This window comes from Aulonocara sp. 'chitande type north' Nkhata Bay, linkage group LG20 (assembly GCF_057382095.1).
Source record: "Aulonocara sp. 'chitande type north' Nkhata Bay isolate Kocher_YH1m ecotype deep benthic linkage group LG20, A_spYH_male_GT1.1, whole genome shotgun sequence".
NCBI lineage: Eukaryota > Metazoa > Chordata > Actinopteri > Cichliformes > Cichlidae > Aulonocara > Aulonocara sp. 'chitande type north' Nkhata Bay.
The window spans coordinates 15,771,664-15,792,890 of NC_141363.1; the positions used below are offsets into that span (position 1 = coordinate 15,771,664).

The following is a 21,227-nucleotide window of genomic DNA, read 5'->3' on the forward strand; positions in this document are numbered from 1 at the left end:
ATCGAACTAATTAGGTTTAAGGCCGGAATGTTGAAAGCAGGTCATCGGCGATGCACGGGCCGGGGCATGTCATGCATAGCTCCCCATTCCCCTACCTCATCTCACCTATCCTTTCGTCCCTGGAGGATGACCGTGTAGCCCCCAGGAGACCCTGAGACAGCAACCTCGGTGTAGCTTGTTTAAGTTTTAAGTTTATTTATTACCTATTCTTTGTTATTATCATTCTTAATTATTATTATTTTTTATTTTTATTATTTTTTTATTTTATTATTGCTATTTTACTATTCTTTTATTGTTTCAGCCATTTAATTTTATTGTTTGCTTTTTAATTTGTAAGGACACATCATCAGTAGTTTCGCCATTATCACTAGACACACTCTTCCAAGGAAGGCCCTGTCAGGGTTGATCAGACCCTGCAGTGTGTCTCTGGTTTAGTGAAATTACTTTAATTAATTAATTTCATTTCGGCTTTCAATAATAAAACAATATAAAATTAAGATATTGTTGTTGTACAGTAAATTACCATTAATATTTAGTGGTCTACTTTATTACTCACCTGTAGTTAATTTTTTAAAGGGCAAGTGAGGCCCTATTGACTTTGTAAACTCCTGACATTATTCATTTTTAACTTGATTCTAATAATAAAACCCATCCAAAGAGGAAAGAGAAAGACAGATGTGATCAGGTGGAAAGTGCAGAAAGCTGACTGATGTCGACCTGTGGCTGCATTAGGGTTTCATAAGTACCTATCCTAAATCCTATACTTGTATAAACGTACTAAGACTATATTTAATATTGAAAACATCTTAAACTGTAGAACTCTTGGACACAAAGAGAGCATTAGACATTTAAAAAAACCCACTCAGGTGAAAAAAAAGTCAATGTTCATCACATCGTTGAGTCCTGCAGGTGTCTATACTCTCACTAAAGTGCAGAGATGGAAATAAGAAAAATGACTGCATTTGTTGGATCCTGCATCAGTAAGGCATTGAGGACAGCTATTGAGGATGTTAGAAATGTTGTTAAAATTTGGAAATTAGATCAGCATAAAAAAAATCTAATTTATTTTCACAATTGTAAAACAGTTAAACACTGAACAATTCCTTTCCACGTGCATTTTTTTAAAAACTTTGCTTAATTTAGTTTTCATTGACAGGGTTTATAGGTGGGCACCTCACACTCACACACACCTGTGAAAACATGCCAAGGATGAATTGGTTACAGTTTACTGTAAATTGCATGGCTCTGGGATTAATTTCAGTCTGTATAAATTTATAAAACAATATATTTTTGAGGCACTTGTACCTGACCTGGACTATGAATGTTTTTAATACAACACTACAGTTCAAGGAGTAAAGTTTGCAGTAGAAAAGACAATGTTAGCTTATATAAGATGATGCATGCTATCCCCTCTTCCCTAAAGAAACTATGACATTCGGACTGAAGGATCAAACCTCTGAGCTTCTACTTTGTGGATGATTTCTTGAGAGTCACAACAGGAAACCACAGGGCTTTCAGAAGAGCTTGGTAATTGCATAACTTCACCACTAGATGGCGGGTTTAGATAACAGCTTGGCATTGGATCGACTAAACAGATTTCATAAAAGGTTTTCTGATACAACAGTGATACATTTACTGTTAGAAGCATATTAAACACAAATACGTAGTTTACTTTTGTTTATACAGACATTAAAATCCTGGAAGCAAAATGACGTCTGCACTTGTAGAGCTTGGAAACTTAAACCATGGAAACAGTGGTGGTTCAATGCTCAGTCGAGCAGATCGAGGACAGAGGATTAAGCTGATGAACCTGTACCTGTCACACAATAATTTATACCAATATACCTTAGTAACTTGGAGCACATGTCCAAATTTCCTGTCATTTAAATTTTAAAACTTGGTATTCTCACCTTGACAGTCATGTCTGTCTGACACAATTTTTATCAGTGAACTCCAAAACAGTGTCATCCTAGATTCTCCAGACCAAGTTAACTGGTAACCAAGTTAACTGGTAATAAGTATAAATACTGTAACTACTCGCTTCTACATTCTTTCAGCCTGCTACTTATGTTAGTGTAGTGCACAGAGGACTTGGTAACACGATAGCCAGCAGAGATGGACACACCACTGCTGCTCTGCTAGCTTAGCGAATTAATAATAATAATAATGGATTGCATTTATATAGCACTTTTCAAGGCACCCAAAGCGCTTTACAATACCACTATTCATTCACTCTCACATTCACACACTGGTGGAGGCAAGCTACAGTTGTAGCCACAGCTGCCCTGGGGCAGACTGACAGAGGCGAGGCTGCCATATCGCACCATCGGCCCCTCTGGCCAACACCAGTAGGTGGTAGGGTAAAGTGTCTTGCCCAAGGACACAACGACCAGGACAGAGAGCCTAGGGATCGAACCGGCAACCTTCCGGTTACAGATGCGCTTCCCAACCCCCTGAGCCACAGTCGCCCCCCATTAAATGTCAAAGAAATAAATGCAATGTTACTGCCCCCCATCAATTTGTTAATGGAAATTATTATAATTGTTAACTATCTGCCATTAAGTTTGTTTAAACAGATACTTAGCTTGTAGTGGGAGTGAATGGAGTCAAGCAAGGCTCCCTCACCAACTGTCACTGAAAACATGCACATTACCACTGCTGTGGTTTAGTTTGTCAGCGACTTCCTTTTGGCCTGATGCCCCAAGCAGTTGCTTTTCTTTCCTGGTGGTACACAGTTGCCTCTGAATGGAAGCCAAAGATAAAGGATGTTGGTGAAATTGAGAGCAAACTCTTAATCAACTTCTATCTGGAGTCTGTGGAGCAGCCAGAGGAGCAGAGGGCAGCCTGTGCTTCCTGATTCTATAACTGAACAGCCTTTCTCTGTCAGATAAAAACCTGAATATACACACATAATATTACTTCCCAGGTGTGTGTGTGTGTGTTCCTGTCTAGCTATCTTTGTGAGGACTGAAATCTGCATTCTACTATACTTGTGAGAACCAACAGTCACTTGTGAGGACACACTCATCGGTCCTCACAAGTTTGAAAGCCTTTTTGAGGCTCAAAATGTGGTTTTACAATTAGGTTATGGTTGGGTTTAGGGTAAGGGTTAGGGTTAGGCATTCATTTTTAATGGTTAGGGTTAGGGGATAGAAAAAAAGAAAAAGAAGAAAAAAAAGAAAAAGGAAGAAAAGAGGCTAGGGAAACCATTATGTCAATGAAGGTCCTCACTAAGATAGCTGAACGGGCTTGTGTGTGTGTGCGTGTGTGTGTGTGAGAGAGAGAGAGAGAGAGAGAGAGTGAGAGAGAGGAGAGGAGAGGATCGTGTTTTGTAAGGCTTTCTTTGTAACTGCACCTGCAGGGTTCAAGATAGTGCTGCTTGTGAAGTCCAGATATGGTGCTGCAGGTTGGGGAGGGTAGGAGCAGCTGCAGTGAGAGCTGCACTGCGCTCTACCTGAAAAACTGAATCCTGCATCAGATGTGCCCTGTGTTATTAAATACATAGACAGCGCTACACTGCAACTGTTTAAATATTGTGTGTTATTAACTATGCAGTCCCTCACAATGAAACGCAATGGAAAAGCTTTTTTTATTTAGTTTTGGTTGGTCCAAGTGAGAGGGTGTTGGCACTGAATTCATTGCCTGGGGTCAGATGTGGAGTTCCTGTGAAGAGCATTTGGAGCAAAAGAGCTAAACCAGGGATGTCAACCATAAGGCCCAGGGGCCAGAATCAGCCTGGAAAAGACTCCAATCCAGACAGCTGGACGCCTTTGGAAAATATGAAGGAGGGCATACATTTTTGGACTCTAAACTGTATGTTTATACATTTTACAGCTTTTCCTTCTGATAAAGACATCCCCCACAACAAGGCAGCTAATAGATGGACAATTATATAACAGAAAAGTTCCTGTTTTTCATAGAAATTTAGGTTTAAAAAAAAGAACATTTTCATCAATCAATGAAAACTTTGTTTTATAAATACAGGACAACCTGGCTAGTGAGCTACCAGAACTTATTTCTGTGATTTTACACATTTATTGTGTTGATGATCATAAAGTGATGAAAATCATGATAAAAAAAACAGAAAAAAAATGTATTGTTGAAATTGAATCTTTATCTTATGTTCAGATTTCAGGGATTAAATGTGTAATTAAGCATCATTAAAGTAACAACAAGTTTCTGTAGTCCGGCCTATATACGTTCAATGTGGCCCTTGATTTAAAATGGGTATAACATCCCAGCTTAAAGGTGGCATATGATAGTTTCCCAGTGTGTCCCAGCCAGCCAACATATGCACTCACAACACTTTAAATAGGTAAATGTTTTTCAGTCTCACCAGTGATTGTTCATCACTGTCCCCAATCACCAAATCAGCCTCCTGCTGATTAGCAAACTTCTTCTTTTCCACAAAATGAAAATAAAGTCTGAAGAAGCCACAAATGTGTGGAAGAGCTGGATGGTGCAGTGACAGAGGACTTTAACTTAAATTATGCTCAAAAGCGCACACTCAAAGAGAAAGCGATTTAAGGTCCCCAGTCAAAGGTTTTCCTTGCTGCCTCGTGAAACTTTGTGGCAATGGCTACAAAGAAAATCTGACTACAAAGTTCTGGACTGCTCTTAGATTAGTGTTTTAACTGCTTGCAGAGACATTACAAGAGAAAGATATTATTGCACTTCTTACAAGAATTCTGAAATCCATGGGAGATTTCTGCAAAAACAAAGCTAAGAGAAGGAGTAGAACTTTATGAGGGAAAGCTATTGAAAACCTCATTTTACAGCAAAGTAATCTAATTTTTTACCATCTCCAAGGGGTGATGCGTATGCGTGTGTGTCATTCTGTCTTTAAACACCATAGCTTGAAAAATTTTGAATGAATTCAACTGTAGTAATGTGAAATGGGGTCACGCTAACAAATCATTAAAATTTTCTTTACATCAACCAAGGTCTCCAAGGTCAACACAATGATTTATTGGTCAAAAATGGACACAAAGCCTTATAACTTAGAAACTATGATATTATGTTGTATACAGTCAACATATGGAAAGTATGAAAGTATGATTTCAGTCACTTTAATTTTAAAACTGTGCAATTTTAAAGCTGTGTATATATTGTATATTCTGTGTATTTATTATCTCACTCTTATTGCCTGTTTATGCCCTGTCCCTATCTCCAACGTCATGCTGCTCTGTTGTATCTTAATTGCCCCTTGGGAATAAATAAAGTCTTTCTAATTCTGATTCTGACATAAATTTGACCTCTGAGCGCTCCTTCAAGGCCTATAGATTGATCTGAAGGTCAAAATGACAATAATGCTCTATTTCAAACTGTTTCTAACTGTTGGTGTTTGCACTGACAACATATAGACATATAGTGAATGATTTATGGGGATCACATTATAGTTTGCATCCAAATACTGTCAGATTTGAGCTCTGAGTTTCACTGTACTACATTTAAAAAGAACAAAGAAAACACAACAAACTTCTGCAAAATGCAAAACCATTCCCTTAAAAGTAAATACTGCCTATTTGGTGCCTATCGTGTTTTTAAGTTGATGTATGCAGAACCTGCAGCCGTATCTTTCCGGGTGCCTTGTGCAATCTGTCAGCTACGTGACCTGTATATGCTGCTTGTATGAGCAGAGCAGCCAGGCCTTGTACCACAAAGATGTTACAAATAGCTTCATGATGCCGTGGGTTGCTGTGAAAGAATATCAGCGTGTCTTGGATGAAAGAATTCCACACTCTGCCAGCATGTTCATCAGACCCAGAGTCATGATTTCCTGCTGTTTATCTGCTTTGTGTGTGTTTGTAGTTGTGTGTTTGTTTAGTTTTTTGGGTTGTTTTTTTTGCAGAGCTAAAAATAATAAGACCGCAGTAGCCAAACAGCTAACAAAGTCAGCATGTGATATGTCCCACGAGAACAAAACCTCATTATTTTTGTTCTTGCACCTAGATAACATTATCTACAGCGTAATTCATATCTGGCGTGAGTTCCCACTGTGTTTTTGTGCATTATTCATCCCCAGTTTCCCTGCAGAGATCTTAAGCATCTAGGACACCATTTTTAATCATTGCCATTACATGACATTACTGGAAAAAGTCCAATTACCTATGTGTGTCGAACCAGACTCCTGGGTGAAACAAGTGAGAGGATGATCATTAATCTTTGATTGCTAATTACCACGAATCATTTCTGCATCTCTCACTGTACAGCCTAGCACTGCGTTTGACTTGAGCTCACACAAGGCCATATAGAGCTGCACGGATATTTCCTCTAATTTTCCATGTCTCATACATGCCAGCTGAAAGTAACTGAGAGATGCGTTCATCAGTCTAATTGCCCCGCACTTCGAGTCAGTTTCTGCTAACAATGGTTCAGCAGTTTCTGCGGGGGTGTTTCTTTTTTCACTTTTTCCTCTCAGCTGTCACTGTTACCTAACCGTATATCCCCAGTAGTCATGATGGGAGAGGGAAAATGTCAATTTACTTTATCCATTGCTTCTGGGGGTGGTTGATGTTGTCTTGGAGTTCAAATATTTGGTAGATGATTGCATGATTGCTTGAGGACACATTTGTTTGCTTTGGTCTGTGACCACAGATGCACTAAAGCATAGGTGTCAAACTCTGGCCCGCGGGCCAGATTTGGCCCGCAGCCTAATTACATTTGGCCTGCGAAGCCATACCAAATTACTATTAGAGCTGGCCTACTGGTATTATACAGCTAATATATATATTGTTTAGTATTAAGCTTTGCTTGTTCCATATTCAGTTTTTCAGCAAAACGTGTTTGAGTCCATAAGAAAAGATTCATTCTTATATCTGGATGAATAAATATATTTCAATAAATATTAACGTTACCCCGCGACTTTTGAATTTTGGCCCACTGTGTATTTGAGTTTGACACCCCTGCACTAAAGTATCAGCTGAAATCTGAAGGAGGCGTATCTGACTGAGAAACAGAGGGATACCAATTATCGGTTCATAACTTTTCAAACATATAACTGCTTATGTGCTTTTTTTTTTTTTTTTTTAAATCTGCAATTGGGACCATAATTTAGAAAATAAACATCATATTCTGTCCAATAAGATCTGAACTAGTGATTGGGATCATAAACCTACCAACAGGGTATTTACTGAAGTCACAGAGCTGTTTTCCCACAAACTGGGGCTTGTTTTTGCAAACACAGGAGTTGCCCCCATGGCCAATGGGAAAGAATGCAGGTTTGAGGCACTTCAGCATTCAATTTACTTTTCAGCTACATCCATCTTTTATACACAGTCACTGGTATTTACCTATGGCAGTTATACATTATTGTGAAGTATTACATTTGTGGCAGCTAAATGTTTAAGGGTGGTATACACTTCTCTGTTTTCCTAGAACAAATAATAAATAATAACAAAAACAACAAAAATTTAAAATAAATAAATAAAAAAAACTCTCAAAACACACACACACACACAAAATTAAAAGTTGTTTTTTAATTGATGCATCTCTTTCTGTGACCAGGTGTTATCTGGCTTGATCACTTCCAAAAGACGGTGATTGCTTAGAAAAATCAATATCTAATCTTGGAAATGTACCTTTGTGCCTGGAGAGCATTCAGTTGATCGAAACACTGACTGTAGCTTTTTATAGCTGTGAAGAATTTTCTTTTTGGTCCACACCTTAAAAAAGCTGAATTCATAAATTGTTAATTTGTCTCTTTTTTATCAATGCTGACAAGTGGCAACTTGTTGCAGATGAGAGACGTCCACAAGGAGTGGAGAGAGGCTAACGCTACTACCAAGCTTTGTTTGCTTTGTAACAATAAGGTAAGTGTTAAATTTTATCCTGAACTACGAATTTTTATCTAATCATGTGTTAAGAAATAAATATATATTCTTAATGTTTCTTTTCCTGCCTAAATCCAACAGCACAGTGTTTTAAAAGATTCCCAAATCATGCAATCCTGACCTGGAATCAGTATATAAGATGGAAGTGAGAATGTAACACTGTCATCCTAGGCCCTAGGATGATGTGTTGCACATTAGGGTGCCAAATACTGCCTTTGTGTGCAGATGGTGCTTGTTGAAGCACCATCTGCACACGGTAATAAATGTACTTTCTCCTGCAATATCACACACGTGATGATTCACTTTGCAGGACTGTCTACATTAGCAGGATGTGACAGGGACAACCTGATATCATGACAAAGAGTGTGGTCCTTCATGCTTAGCCTCTCCAAAGGGTCAAATGAACCTGCATGCAGGAGTTGCACTACCAGCAGGGGGAGGAAGGTTGATATAAGGTATAAAGATAAGATAACATAAAGAAGAACTTTATTGTCATTGTAATTATACAACAAAATTTGTTTGGGTATGAAGGACATTCTATGTTTGAAAAAATTAAGCTAGGTCGCTTATATGTATTTACATGTAAATGTGTTAGTAATGTCTGTTTAAACACATTCCTGTGATTAGTTTAATCCTGGCTTGAAATAAAATGTCTCCCTCTGCTGGTACTGCAGCTTACTACAACTTCTGCATGTGTGTCCATTTCCCGCTTCGCCTCTTCAAAGAATGGTAAACCGGCATATCTATTACATGTTTTGACATGATCCTGGTTTGTAAGATAAGGGTCTCATGTCTCATTTGGGACTTTTGTTTTCTGCATTTTGTGTTTCATTAGAATTTTAGTTGTGGTTCATGCTGTTAGGATTAAGCACTGAAAACTATTCTGTAAGCTTTTGGCACTAGGTCTATAAAGAAATTATGGGTTCGGCTAAAATGCTTCAATATTTTACAACACTAAACCTGCAAAATGAAAAAAAATGGTTTAAGTGTAATAGCAGTGAGTGCTTCTGTATATCATGAGTTAATATTGAGCGCTGTCTCACTGTCACCCTAACCCAGAGCAGCACAACACTGATTGCAAAGGACACACTGTGCTCATCCGTGGGAGAGCTCCGACAAAACAGCAGCATTTGACATTCCAAGAATGAGACGGAGCTGGAATGTGTCGAAGAGTCTGGAATTCACTGGTGTTTATCCTTTTCTTCTGGAGCCAGGAAAAGACCTGCTTTCTAGAATCACACAAAAGTATAAATATAACATTGTTGGAATGTAAAAAGATGCCACATTATATACTTTCCCATAAAATAAACACTAATCACAGAATAAACAAGGAGTAAATGACTTTGTGACCCATGCTGCCTCACTGGTTTATTTTGCACTGAGTATGATGCTTCCCAATGCTGCATTAGCAAAGCATGGGACTGAGAGACTGGACTACAGCTTTAAAAAGACATATCACAGTGGGGGGTACTGAGCTACCCTTAACCACAGCTTGTCTAACATACACATACTAATTATACTTAAAACTTGTTACAGTGTAGCTCTGCCAATTCACTGTAGCTTTAACTTGTGAAAAAATACCCAGCTGGCTACAGAAGAAAGGTGATGTTTGATCCTCAGTGTGCAGATTATCTGAAATTTAATGTCTAACCTCCTCAGCATCAAAACCGAAGATCATGTCACTAAAAAAGAAACTCAAAAAAAATAAAGATTACCACTGAATGAATATGTTGAAAAATTTTAAAACAAACTTTGTTTCTTTCCTGAGTGATCATGAAGTAAAAAAAATTGGTACCTGACTTGTTGTTGTGTTTGATATAGCATCTTTTGACTCACCTGAGCACTCAGAGCACTTTCTCCCAGAAATATCACTCACCAGTACAGCACCTTTATCTGTGCCTTTCTAACTGCCGCACTCTGTTGGAAGTATCGGGGGCAACTATCAGGTATCTTGCCCAAAGATACCTGGACAGGAGGACTCGGGGATCAATGCGACAACCTTCTAATTGTGGTCTACCCACTCTTCTATCTGAGTCACAGCTACCAACAAAGCAAATTAATGCCTGTTTTGTTTTCAAGTACAGGATTTCTTTTTAACTCTCTCAGGCTCAAATTCAGTTTTAGTTGCTAATGCACAACCAAGTCCTGCAGTGGTACTTCTAAGTAAAAAAAACACATAAAATATGTATGTGGGGTAATCAGGTTGTTAGTTTTTAACTGTTGCAAATCGGCAACGCCTGCCTCGAGAGGGTTAATAGCAAAAGCCAATTCAGTCATTTCAGCTGGTAAAAAAAAAGGAAAAGGAAAAAAAAGTCAGATATGAAAAGCAGCTTTCAAATCACATTGGTATAAATTCAAGGACCTGCAGTTTCAAAAGTTGTGAGTGGTAATTCGGAACTGTTATCACTGTAAACCGCACTATTTGCAGCAAACAGCCATTAATGCTTCTAAGCATGTTTTCACTCCAAAATGTTTCACTTCAAAACCCCCATATATGCACAAGGATTTATACAACCTCAAACTTCAATTAGTATGATAAAGTGATGGTGTCACGATGCAGCCAATTACTTGCTACGTAACATGCTGAAATGCTTCGTAGTCAACTAAAGATATAAAACATACGGTGAAAGTATCATCTCAATTATAACTTCATAGCTATTTCCTGGGGACTCCACCTTGTATTTACTGTGACGAGGACTCAATGTGACGATAGTTTGAAGGAATGAGGTTGATGTGGCGAAGCACCTGACCTTGAAATCAGACATCTAGTATCACTGTGAGAAAAGTCATTTTTTTGTATTCCACACACTCTGAAGCGCTTCATGAACAAGCTGCATATGAAGTGGGCTTTGAAGTCAGCTTCATCTATTATGAATAAGGTGACATTTTTTCTGACGACAGCTCCCAATGTGCCTCTTAAGAGACAGCCAGTGAAACAGGCACATGGAGATAGATGAACACCATTATCTTAGAGCTGGAGTCCGACAGGGAGGTGGAGGATGGGGAAAAAAGGTACACAGGATGTATGGAATCAGACAGCAAGTCAAAAATGTTTATTATAGAACAGGATTCATAGTCGAGGCACTACCTCACATTTAGTATAGGCACTGAACTACTGCACTGGATTCACAGCAACTACTCGGTCTGAAAACCAAAGCCTGCCAGTCACATTTACTTTGGCTACAGCTACATGTACAGCACGTCAAATCAAGACACCCAAATAATGCTAAATGTTAAAGATATAGCAGCAAAATGATCATTTAGATTGAACAAAGATACACCCATAGTGCATGCAGAACAGGCGTGTGGTGCAAACTGTTATCGGTTGGTGTAATTCAACATGTAAATACTGGTAAACTATATATAAAAGAAGGTCTGAAAACTGAAGCCAGTATAGAAATGCCTTAAACCTGCATTTTTCCCCAATGGCCAGCAGGAGGCAGCAGCTTTGGTCGCCAGTTTCAAGTCATCCTAAATTCATAATTAAGTGTTTTCTGTAAATTTGAGTGAGAAAAGAAGATAAACAGGGCTCAATGGCTTGGCTTGACTTGTGATTAACAAGTCATTGACCAATGAATGTGTAACAACATTTGTGATACAAGAGCCAAAACCATATCTGTTCATATCACTGAATGGCTCCAACTTTTTAATTATTCTTTTTAGGCTTCATCATCAAAGCATGAATTAGGAATTCGGAATGGAAGAATAAAAGTCAAAGTAACTCTGGTTGTATTATTGTTCCTCTCAGAAAGATAGGAAAGCTTATTGTATGTAATCTGTCATTATTGAGTTATTAGCCAAAGTCATGCAGCTGTTAATAGGATGGATGGATTGTGCTCTAACCCATTGTTAATCCTTGTTATCATTTTTAAAACCCACTGATTTTATCTGGTGGTGTAAGAATGTGTCTGGCAGGCTTTGGTGAGGGGAGGCAGCCTTTCCCTTTGTACATCCACGATCCTATCAGCTAATTTAGCCTCGTACTTCTCTCAGCTCTTTAATACAATCTCATTCACTGTGTTTTTTATCCCAACCATTACTTTAAAACACATTGCAATGTTACATTGACCTATTACAGTGACAACAACAACCACAACAATGAATACCACCAAGATTACTTCATCATTATAACCAGAATTATAACAAGAAAAGTAATGCCGGCGTATGCCCTCTATCTTTCTGTGTGAGTGGTGAATGAAAAGGAAACACTCCTCCTCCTGTAAACAGGCAGTAGCCTAATCTTGTTTGATGTTAGAGGGATTATCAAGTAGAAGAAATAATTTCTTAATAACTTTGTACATGTGTGGTGCAGAATAAGCACCTAGCATTAGCTTTATCACAATACAACATGCTGCCTCTTGTGTGACACTTAACCCTCAAGTGACTAGCTATGGTTGTTTCTAATGTATCTAATAGGCTAACCCAGTCAGAGGTATGAGTCCAGTCAGAGTGAGCAAATCAATAAAATGTATGTTTGATATGAGTATCAATACCACTTTGTGTACAGTGGCACTAAAGCCAGAGAGCTGAGATTAGCATAAAGAGTAGAAACAAAGAGTGTCTGTCTTTAGTTTAACATTCTGAGACTCTTTTGTTTGACTCGTACCAGAACAGTAAGGTTCAAATACAGTTAGAGGTGACCTTAAACTATTACTTGGCAAAGGGCAGAAATATTATGGATAGAAATTATTTACAGTAAATGAATTACTATTTGTTAAAAAGTCAAATTAAATAAGCTTTCCTTTGCAGCCACCAATAATCGGAAAGGCCCAAGCTAGTCATTATCCCTGACCTCCAGTCTTTATGTTGAGCTAAGTTAGCCAACTCGAGCTCTAGCGTCTCATTTAAATATTAACTAATTAATGAACAGTTCTCTGAACTGTTAAACTATTAGCAACAGCCAATTTTAAATAAAATGTTATTTAATTCATTATAATTTACAATTATAAAACCAGTTACAGATTGTCCCCACTAGGTAATGAAAATGAAGTGATCTGTTTTCTAGTAAATGTTAAATTTTGGTTGAAATTGAGCAAGACACCAGGGCATGATTTCAAGTTTGACATTAGGAATTGATCTAAAATTTAATTTCTGGCAGTTAGGTCACTTGGCTTGACTCAAATCTGCGGGTTAAGTTAAATCCTTTCTAAAATGTGCTAAATGTGTTTTCATTTTATGTATATGTATATATATATGTATATGTATATATATATCATGCTACAACAGGCTGCCACTAGGACAGCACTAAGCGAGGCCTTATTTTTATAAACAATTCTCAAAAAAATTAAGGGAACACTCTTAACACAACAATTTTAAAAATTTAAATTTTTGGGAGCTCTCAAGGGGTTGATTTTGGTTTCCTCAGACCATTATTGATAAATTATAACCTTATGTCTACAGCGTGTTTGTTATCAACGCCAAGTACATCTGTAAAGAGTATTAATTTTATGAATATGTCATTCTCAGACACACATGCACACACACACATACATAATTATAATTATTGACAAAATATTTACAAAATAGTTACTCAAATATGAGACAAAGCATTTTTCATCATCTCGTCATCATCTGATGTGAGATCCCAGTGTTCCCTTAATTTTTTTAATGGCAACCATTTAAATGACTTGCTGGTTTCCAATATATCATTTTTACTGTTAACTTCAAAGCGTTTTTCATGCACTTGCATAATGAGACAAAGAATTTAATGTGTAAAATAGGGTGTGGCGGGGCATGGTTCATGACGCGGCTGCGGGGGAGGCAGACACACCTGAGCTCGAGAAGCTCATCACGCATCCCCTATTAAACTTGCCGGGACCCAACAAGTTTTCTTGTTGTTGTCATGTATGTGTGGCTGAAGAGCTGCAGCCGAGGATGTAAGAAACAAGCAACCATATAAAGAAGTGTGTTTAAGGGTGAATATGTGGTGCCATAGGGTAAACACTACTTATCAGCAGTCCTAAATGATTGCGCTGAATGTTATGGCTGGATTTGGATCAAATAACATCAATATGTTATAACTCGGTCAGTGAACCTGAATTAATAAAACAGTACTGTATATTATGATGTAAAATCTCTCTATTATATTTGTATTTTTACAGTTGTGACATTGAATTTAATTGTTGCTGAATTGGACTCATATCTGACTCTTGCTAGTGTTAGTGTCACTTGAGGGTGAAGCCATGTAAGTGCATAGTTTTTATGTATGGTGTGATTCTATGACTACATGTTTACACTGTCATTGTAAGTGTAAAGCAGTATAGCATAAACAAGGTTCTATTTAACTGTTGCACATTCCCACTTATGCCTGGGAGAGTGTAGAAAGCTTCCATCCCCACGTCTCGTCTTCTGTCTTATCACATTCAGTACATTCGGTAACTTTTAGTAGGCCTCCCAAATCACATTTGCAAATACAGAGCACATGGCAATACTGAGACCACAAAGCAGTTTACCAGGTTTTGTCAATCACTGTAGGGAAACAGCACAGTACAGGGAAAGAGAGAGAGAGATCAGAACAGGAGAGTGGATTCTGGGTTTGTGTTTCCCAAAATGTCTGTACAAACTAGTTTATACTTTGATGCCGAGCAGTGAAAATGACAAATGCACAGAAAGGCCAGTGGTCTCCGAGATGGTGACAGTAGAAGCATCTTGTTTCAGTCACAGAATGTTTTCTACATTTCGCTGAAACCCACTCAAGAAATTGAAGTACTCATAAAATAGCACTCATAACCTTTGTAGGCTTTTATATTCCAACAAACATAGTATCCTTGTCAGAAATATACAAAGTGTGCTTCTACACATCTCATCTGACCCACATGGTAAAAAATAAAGATATATATTTTTTAGTCTGTGTATGTCTATTAAAATATATTTTCAGCCCAAGCAAAGCTTTGCAAGAACACCAAACCAGTGACAAACACTTTGGGGAACCCAGCTCAGATCTGGACAACACTACAACACATCTGTCACCTCACGACCTCAATCCACAAGACAAACAACTGGAAGCCAAAATAATGAACAAATAGGAACAATTAACAACAAAAAAATACTCATATTTAATCTTGATCACTTAATCAAAGACATGTTTGTTTTTTCTTTCTTTCTTTTATTTTTGCTTTTTTGGGGTTTTATTTTGGGTTTTTTTGTTCAGCTCCAAAGACACAAAGAATAAAAATAACTCATGGCTATGCTATGCTAATGTAAAAGCGAACACATTTATGCTACCGGCGGGTGTTGACACTGTTCCCTGTTGCCCGGGCAACCGGGAATCCGTGCTGAAGCTGCCCGCACAACAAAAAAGAAAAGAGAAAAAAAGGAGAAGCTTTTCATTGCTGAAAAAACGACACAGTTCTGATTGGATTCAAACTGAAACACTCTAACTTAAGCATTTCCCACCCCTCGTCTTTGCACTGTGCTAAAAATGCACCCCTGTCGTTTTGTCCCAACTTGAGTCTGCTGGCCTTATTTTTGTGAAGCAAGGCACAAGGCTGCCTTTACCAAAACATGGCCCTGAATGTGTCGTGGAGAAGATGGTACATACTGTATCTGCAGTTTTAAGAGGTAAGGACACACAAGGCAACTTTTTATTTTTAATTTGTTGGGGGAGGGGCCCTGGGAGTCTCATTTGTTGCTTGAAAATGTTTTGCATTAGTTCCCTGTCAGCAGCGCTCTGTAGTGTAGGATGATTATTGTCATATGGTCGGGCACTTGGTTGCAAAATTGCTTCACGCCTCAGGTTCTGAAGATTTTTGAGCCATTTCGTGTAGACACTCTTATCAGTTAAAACCATATTAATGCTGCTGTCGTGAGAAGCAGGATCACAATACATTTTGACTTTCAACCTGTATTGCTAGAACACATTTACATAGACATTTACATATGCTTGTGCATCACTTGCTCATGGTCTTCTAAAACAAAACAGCACGTAATTAGCTGCTACCTGTACTGAAGCATCCTGATCTTTTGCTCTGTTTCTCAACCTGCTGTCAGACGCTGCAGATGGATCTTACTGCAGTGAGTACACAGCCTAGCACATACATCACATCAAGAGCCAGAGAGACAGACTTTCACGCCGAAGGACAAATTCTAGACTTACGAGACGTCTTCTCAGGAAATCCATCATACCATGTTAAGGTCAGAGAGATGAAGATTTTTTTTATTGTTATTATTAAAATGCCAGTAGAGACCGCAGGCCAAAAGAGAGAGCTAGCTCTAGAAAAGTCCCAGAATATCTCAGGAGACTGCAGTGTGGCAGGTAAACTGGATCCAATAGCTGCAGCGACAGAAAGCTTGCATTGTACAACCTCCAGAAAGCAATAATAGATGGTGAATGTGTCATGGTCTCAAAAAAAAGCTCACATGCACCTACACAGGCATAACAACAAGCATTCCCACAAGCAGATACACATGAACATGATTGTAGGACACCAAGCTGACTAAAAACCCTTAGCCCCTTTAATCTCTGCCTGACACTTGTTTTTATGAAACAAGTTTTAGCTTTGGATGTGTGGAGACCAAATCAGACACAAAAGGAGGGTGAAATTTGTAACTATTGAAAAAAACCCCATCAAATGCATGCTAATGTTGCTCAGTTGCCACTGGTAAAAAATGTACGTTTAAAAAATGAAAAAAGAACTACTGTAAGATATATATTTGTTATTAGCAACTAAATAGCTATGAAATGTGAGCTTTCACTTGTAGAGGCAAACCCATCCTGGGTTCTGATTGTCCTTACTTTAAGATTTTCAGGTTCACATCTGCCTGTGGTGGAACACAAGCCCCTCCTGTGGTCTTCTTCCTGAGGCTTTTTCCCTATCTGAATTAGGGGTTTAAGGACACATGGTGACAAATGCTGTACAGACTGTGAAGAGATATGATTTGTTAAACAAATGTTTGTTAAATTACGGTATGTAAGTACAATAAATTAGCTTTAGTTTTTTAAATAGGGGGTTCTTTCAGCAGATTGTCTTTCTGCTGTTTTCCACCTTCTTACCACATGCAGCAAACAGCTGTTTTCACATAAAAAGCACTGGTAGCTCCTCAAGAGCTCGTGCAGGTTGCCAGAAAAACGCCTCCAAATGTTGCTGTGTGTCAGCCGCCCCCAAGCTAAAGTACGAACCAAATCAACTCTGCTTATGTCCATTAACCATCACAGGGCCAGTCTCACTGTCAGTTCCTCTCAGTGGCATACTGTAGTATTACAATACGTACACATATGTTCCCTGAGCCTTGTTATGATTATTGTGTAAACTGTCAAGACAGCTAATTGTTACTTCTCCTACTGCAGCCATGAGCATGGGTGTGTAGTGAAAAAAGACAAAGAAGAAGTGTAAAAAGAAACTAACAGCTGGAGATATTTAAAAAAAAAAACTAACAAACAAGCGAGCCGGCCAATTTGACAAATTATGACCTAAATTTAAGCCAACCATATACTATGTGGGCAGATTACATGCATGTAAATATACACATTTTACCAATTCTACAAATTCTTCTATTCTACAAAGTCATTGTTCCAAAGACATCCACGATATGGCCAGGCATCCATACGGACAGAGTCCTGAAACAACCGAGGTGTTGAGAAAGAATGTCCAAACGTCCAAACAAATGTATCCAGACGGACTATGCATGCATTCACGCTTGCTTGGCTCTGTGTACAAGCAGGTGTGTGTGTGGTGTGTTTTCAGTGTGTGTGCACACATGCATATATGAGCTTCTGACTTGTACCTAACGTACTCAATTAGGTGCACACAGTGCAGCGCCTAAAATAACTGACTGTCAGCTGGCATCTCATCTGAGCCCCTGTGCCTGCAGTGCTCTCTCACAGCGATACATGTGTGTCTGTTAGCACGGTGCACCAGGGTGTGGGCCAGAAAACATATGAAGCAGGTGGAAAGACAATGAAGGAGACGTATGTGTGTGTGTTTGCATGTGTCTTAGTATGAATAAAAGCTTATTGTGGGGGCCAGAGACAGCTCTTTCTTCCTCTACTCCTGTGTGTCTCCAAGTTTTTCTGCGGATTAAGTCAATATTTCACTCATTTCAAATGGTCTGGATGTAAGTGATCAATATCATCTTTAAATGTTAAACCATGTCATTATAGTTGGTGGGTTATATAAAGTATTTTTGTGTATTAGTGTCTCTACTAATGTTAGCTAGTGCCATTATTTCTAGTGTCTTCACTACTGTTCCTGCCTACTATGGCTATAATAGAAAAGTTTATAAATTAGACCCGAGGTTAAAAATTCTCAGTACCAAACCTGCTAGGCCTTAAAAGAGTGCTGTGTTACAGTAAATGAATACAGTAAAAGCTGCTGACTGGATCTGTGTTTGCATATTCAGAAATGCCACCATTATGAGAGAACATGGTTCAGCAGAATACATAAAGACCAGCAGAGACTACATGCTGCACAGTGATTTCCTTTGCTTTCTTGCTCAAACTCTCTCCTCTCCGCAGGTCAGCGCATCTGTCACAAAACATTGTGTACTGCAGCTTTCTCCATTAACTCTTTAACGCAAAGCCTCACCTTTGCCCAAACAATCTAAAATCTGTCTTTTTCAGTGTGACTTGATGAGGTTACTGCATTGGTGGTGGCTTGGAAACGTTTGTAGCAGCTACAGATGTTGAAATCACGGCACTTACAGTAGATTCCAGTGAGACCAAGAATAATTGGAAACTACCAGTCCTAGAGCATAGTGGTCAGCCATTAATGTCCTTTCTTTTAAAACAGAAAGCATATAAGAGACGGGTGTTACCATTTTGAAATTATCTATTTGTGAACTATGTGTTAAGCCTAATCTTAGCCATTTTGGTAAAAGCTAAAATAATGGAGGGTGTTTTTGTTTTTCTTGTGTGCTTTGTTTTTTGAGTGGAGTTGGAAAGTATCAGCTAACAAACCTCTGCTAGCTTGGTTAGCTTGGTTAGCCTGCTGCATTAGTAAATAATTTGTAATTCAAAATGACGTTAAATACAGTGATGATTTTGGTTTGTGAAAAAACAATTTTAAAACCAAATACTTAATGAAAAAACAGAGTTACCTTTAGTACACCCTAATGCTCAACAAAAGGATGTCAATCAGAGAGCCTCTCCCTTAATAATGAAGCCTTAATCTAACTCAGACTGGTGAGTTTAAAATTGGCCAACAGTAAAGCTGTCATTAAGCTATGTGTTCAAAATATCTTTTTTTTTGTACAAGGCTGTAACTATGTTTATTTCTGCTGTCTGGCATTTTAACATAGGACTCTATAGGGATTAAAACACCTTTGGCCATCAGAGGAGCTGCAGCTTCAGGCACTTTTAGGCTTCTTTTTAATTTGCCTTTTTTTGCGCAAAATATCTAGCTTGCTAGCTTGCTAGCAGACCTATGCCAGAACACACTAAAGGAAAGCCTTCAGTGGAAGGCCAACCAAGATCAGCATATAAGCAAACATATCATCCTTGCTGGCTATAAAGCCAGATTGCAAGTTAGCTAACAGATTGTAGGCTAGCTAATATTAGCCAGTGGTAAAAACACATTTACACATTATATTTGTACAGCTTTCTAACTATTTTGCCCAACACTGATAACTAAATACACTAATTATATTTTATGTAATCGATAATGCGAGAAGTAGCATATTTTATGTTTTTTAAGCAAACCCCCCCCCCAAAAATATTGTTTGGATCCTACTGAAAATGCAGACTAAGGGCAGAAAAAAGACGGTACTGCAGAAACTTTCTGTGAACTTTTTCAGTTTTGTTTCCTCTGCAAGCCACAAACTTTTCAGTCTCCTTTCCTTTTAGCTACACAGACATGAATATTTTATATTCACAAGACAGATTTTTTTTTTTTTTTTGCCAGAAACACCTTTAAATAGACAACACTGACATCTATGTTCATGTGGCGAAGAAAAAACTATGATGATGTTAGCTCTGTCACGCCCAAACATATTTCAAATCACTTTTCTTTCCATAGAAAACCATGAAACTGTCCAACAATACTCATTCTTAAATACTGTATGGTTTTAACTAAATACATAAATGTCCTCACATGTTTATACCTAGAGAGTGATAAAACTGCTAGAATCATGATTGTAAAATCCTCTTCCCAGTGTATCTGCAATCTGACTGATATGAAGTAAAAATAAAAAATTAGGGTTATCTGGATGCTTCTGTGCAGCACATTTGAAAAGCCCTACATTTATTCTGCCATCAACTACATCTGCGTGGTACAATGTAAAGTAGCTCTGGAAGTGATTGCTGTGATGCACTGGTGGACAGATGTGAAGCATATTGAGGTGATAAGCTCAATCGCAGCCAGTTTTTCAACTGAAATGAAGGAAACACAGTGTCTGACTCAACATCCATCAGTGGTTGACTGATTGTAGAAAATAGATGGGCTTGCAGCTGCATGAGTTGCTCTTGGTGTGTGACACCAGGTCGTGGTTGCTTTACACGCATATACACAGAACAAAACAAACCAAACCAAAAAAGTGAGAAGCCAAAACAGTCATTTGTATTCTCAGAACCTCAACTGTCTAAAACTCAATATAGTGTTGTTTCTAAGGTCATAGAAAAGTGTCTGAGCTTGCTGTTGCAGCAGTAGGGGAGAGCAACAAAGAGATTCAGATATGGCCCTATGTTCCTTTATTATCCAGAAAAGTACCCTGCTTTTATTCAGAAAAATGCTCAACAGTTCAAAGGCGTGTTATTTCTTCAGACACGGTGTCTGTTTTTTTGCTCATTTTCTTTTTCCTTTGATTTCCCCAGAGTAAAAAAAAAAAAGAATTGTTAGTTTTCTGTCCTTGCCAGTCACAGCAGTCCACTTGTATGTCCTTAATCTTGTATTCATCCAGAGATGTCACAACCTGTCTCCGCAGCTCCTGTCAGAAAATGTTTGTCGAATGTGAAAAAGAGTTTCCCACAGCCCGGTGCACTAGACGAATCCATCAGCCGGACATAAAGGTAGAAGAGTACAAGCAGGATCTGTGGATCCATTTCATGTGTTTGTGTCTCTGTTCACGCACATGAAGAAAAATATCAGTGCCAGTTTGCACATATTCTTGCTCGTGTGTTCATGTGTGTCTTTGTGTCACACTGCTTCCTGCATGCACAGGGCCTCCACAGCATTACTGGGTCCCTGTGAAACTCCACCAATTACAAACAGCATGTTGGTCGCCTGCAGAAGAGCAGAGGAGCAACGCGCGGTGGGCATGGGCGCCACGTACTCCCAGCGCCGCTTCACTGGGTTATAGCTCTCCACCGAGCCCAGCGGCGAGGGTTCATTGCCTGCAAAATGAAAAACAGACATATTAGAATGATGACAGTGATGCTTCATGTGGGGAAGTAGGACCATTCAGAGGCTGTATATTAACATCCACTGCCTGAACAGTCCAGACAATATTTCTTCAAATAAAAGA

The 21,227-nt window shown here is 38.6% G+C and overlaps 1 protein-coding gene across 1 annotated transcript in view; it reads right to left on the minus strand.

The window, feature by feature from the left end:
• Positions 1 to 10,876: 10,876 nt before the first annotated feature.
• klhdc8b (kelch domain containing 8B) overlaps positions 10,877 to 21,227 on the minus strand; it is a 272,810-nt gene continuing 262,459 nt past the window's right edge. Inside the window, exon 6 of the mRNA XM_086276790.1 lies at positions 10,877 to 21,096. Within this exon, the coding sequence (XP_086132916.1) occupies positions 20,900 to 21,096 (197 nt within the window). The 3' untranslated portion in view covers positions 10,877 to 20,899. The remainder of the gene's footprint in view (positions 21,097 to 21,227) is intronic.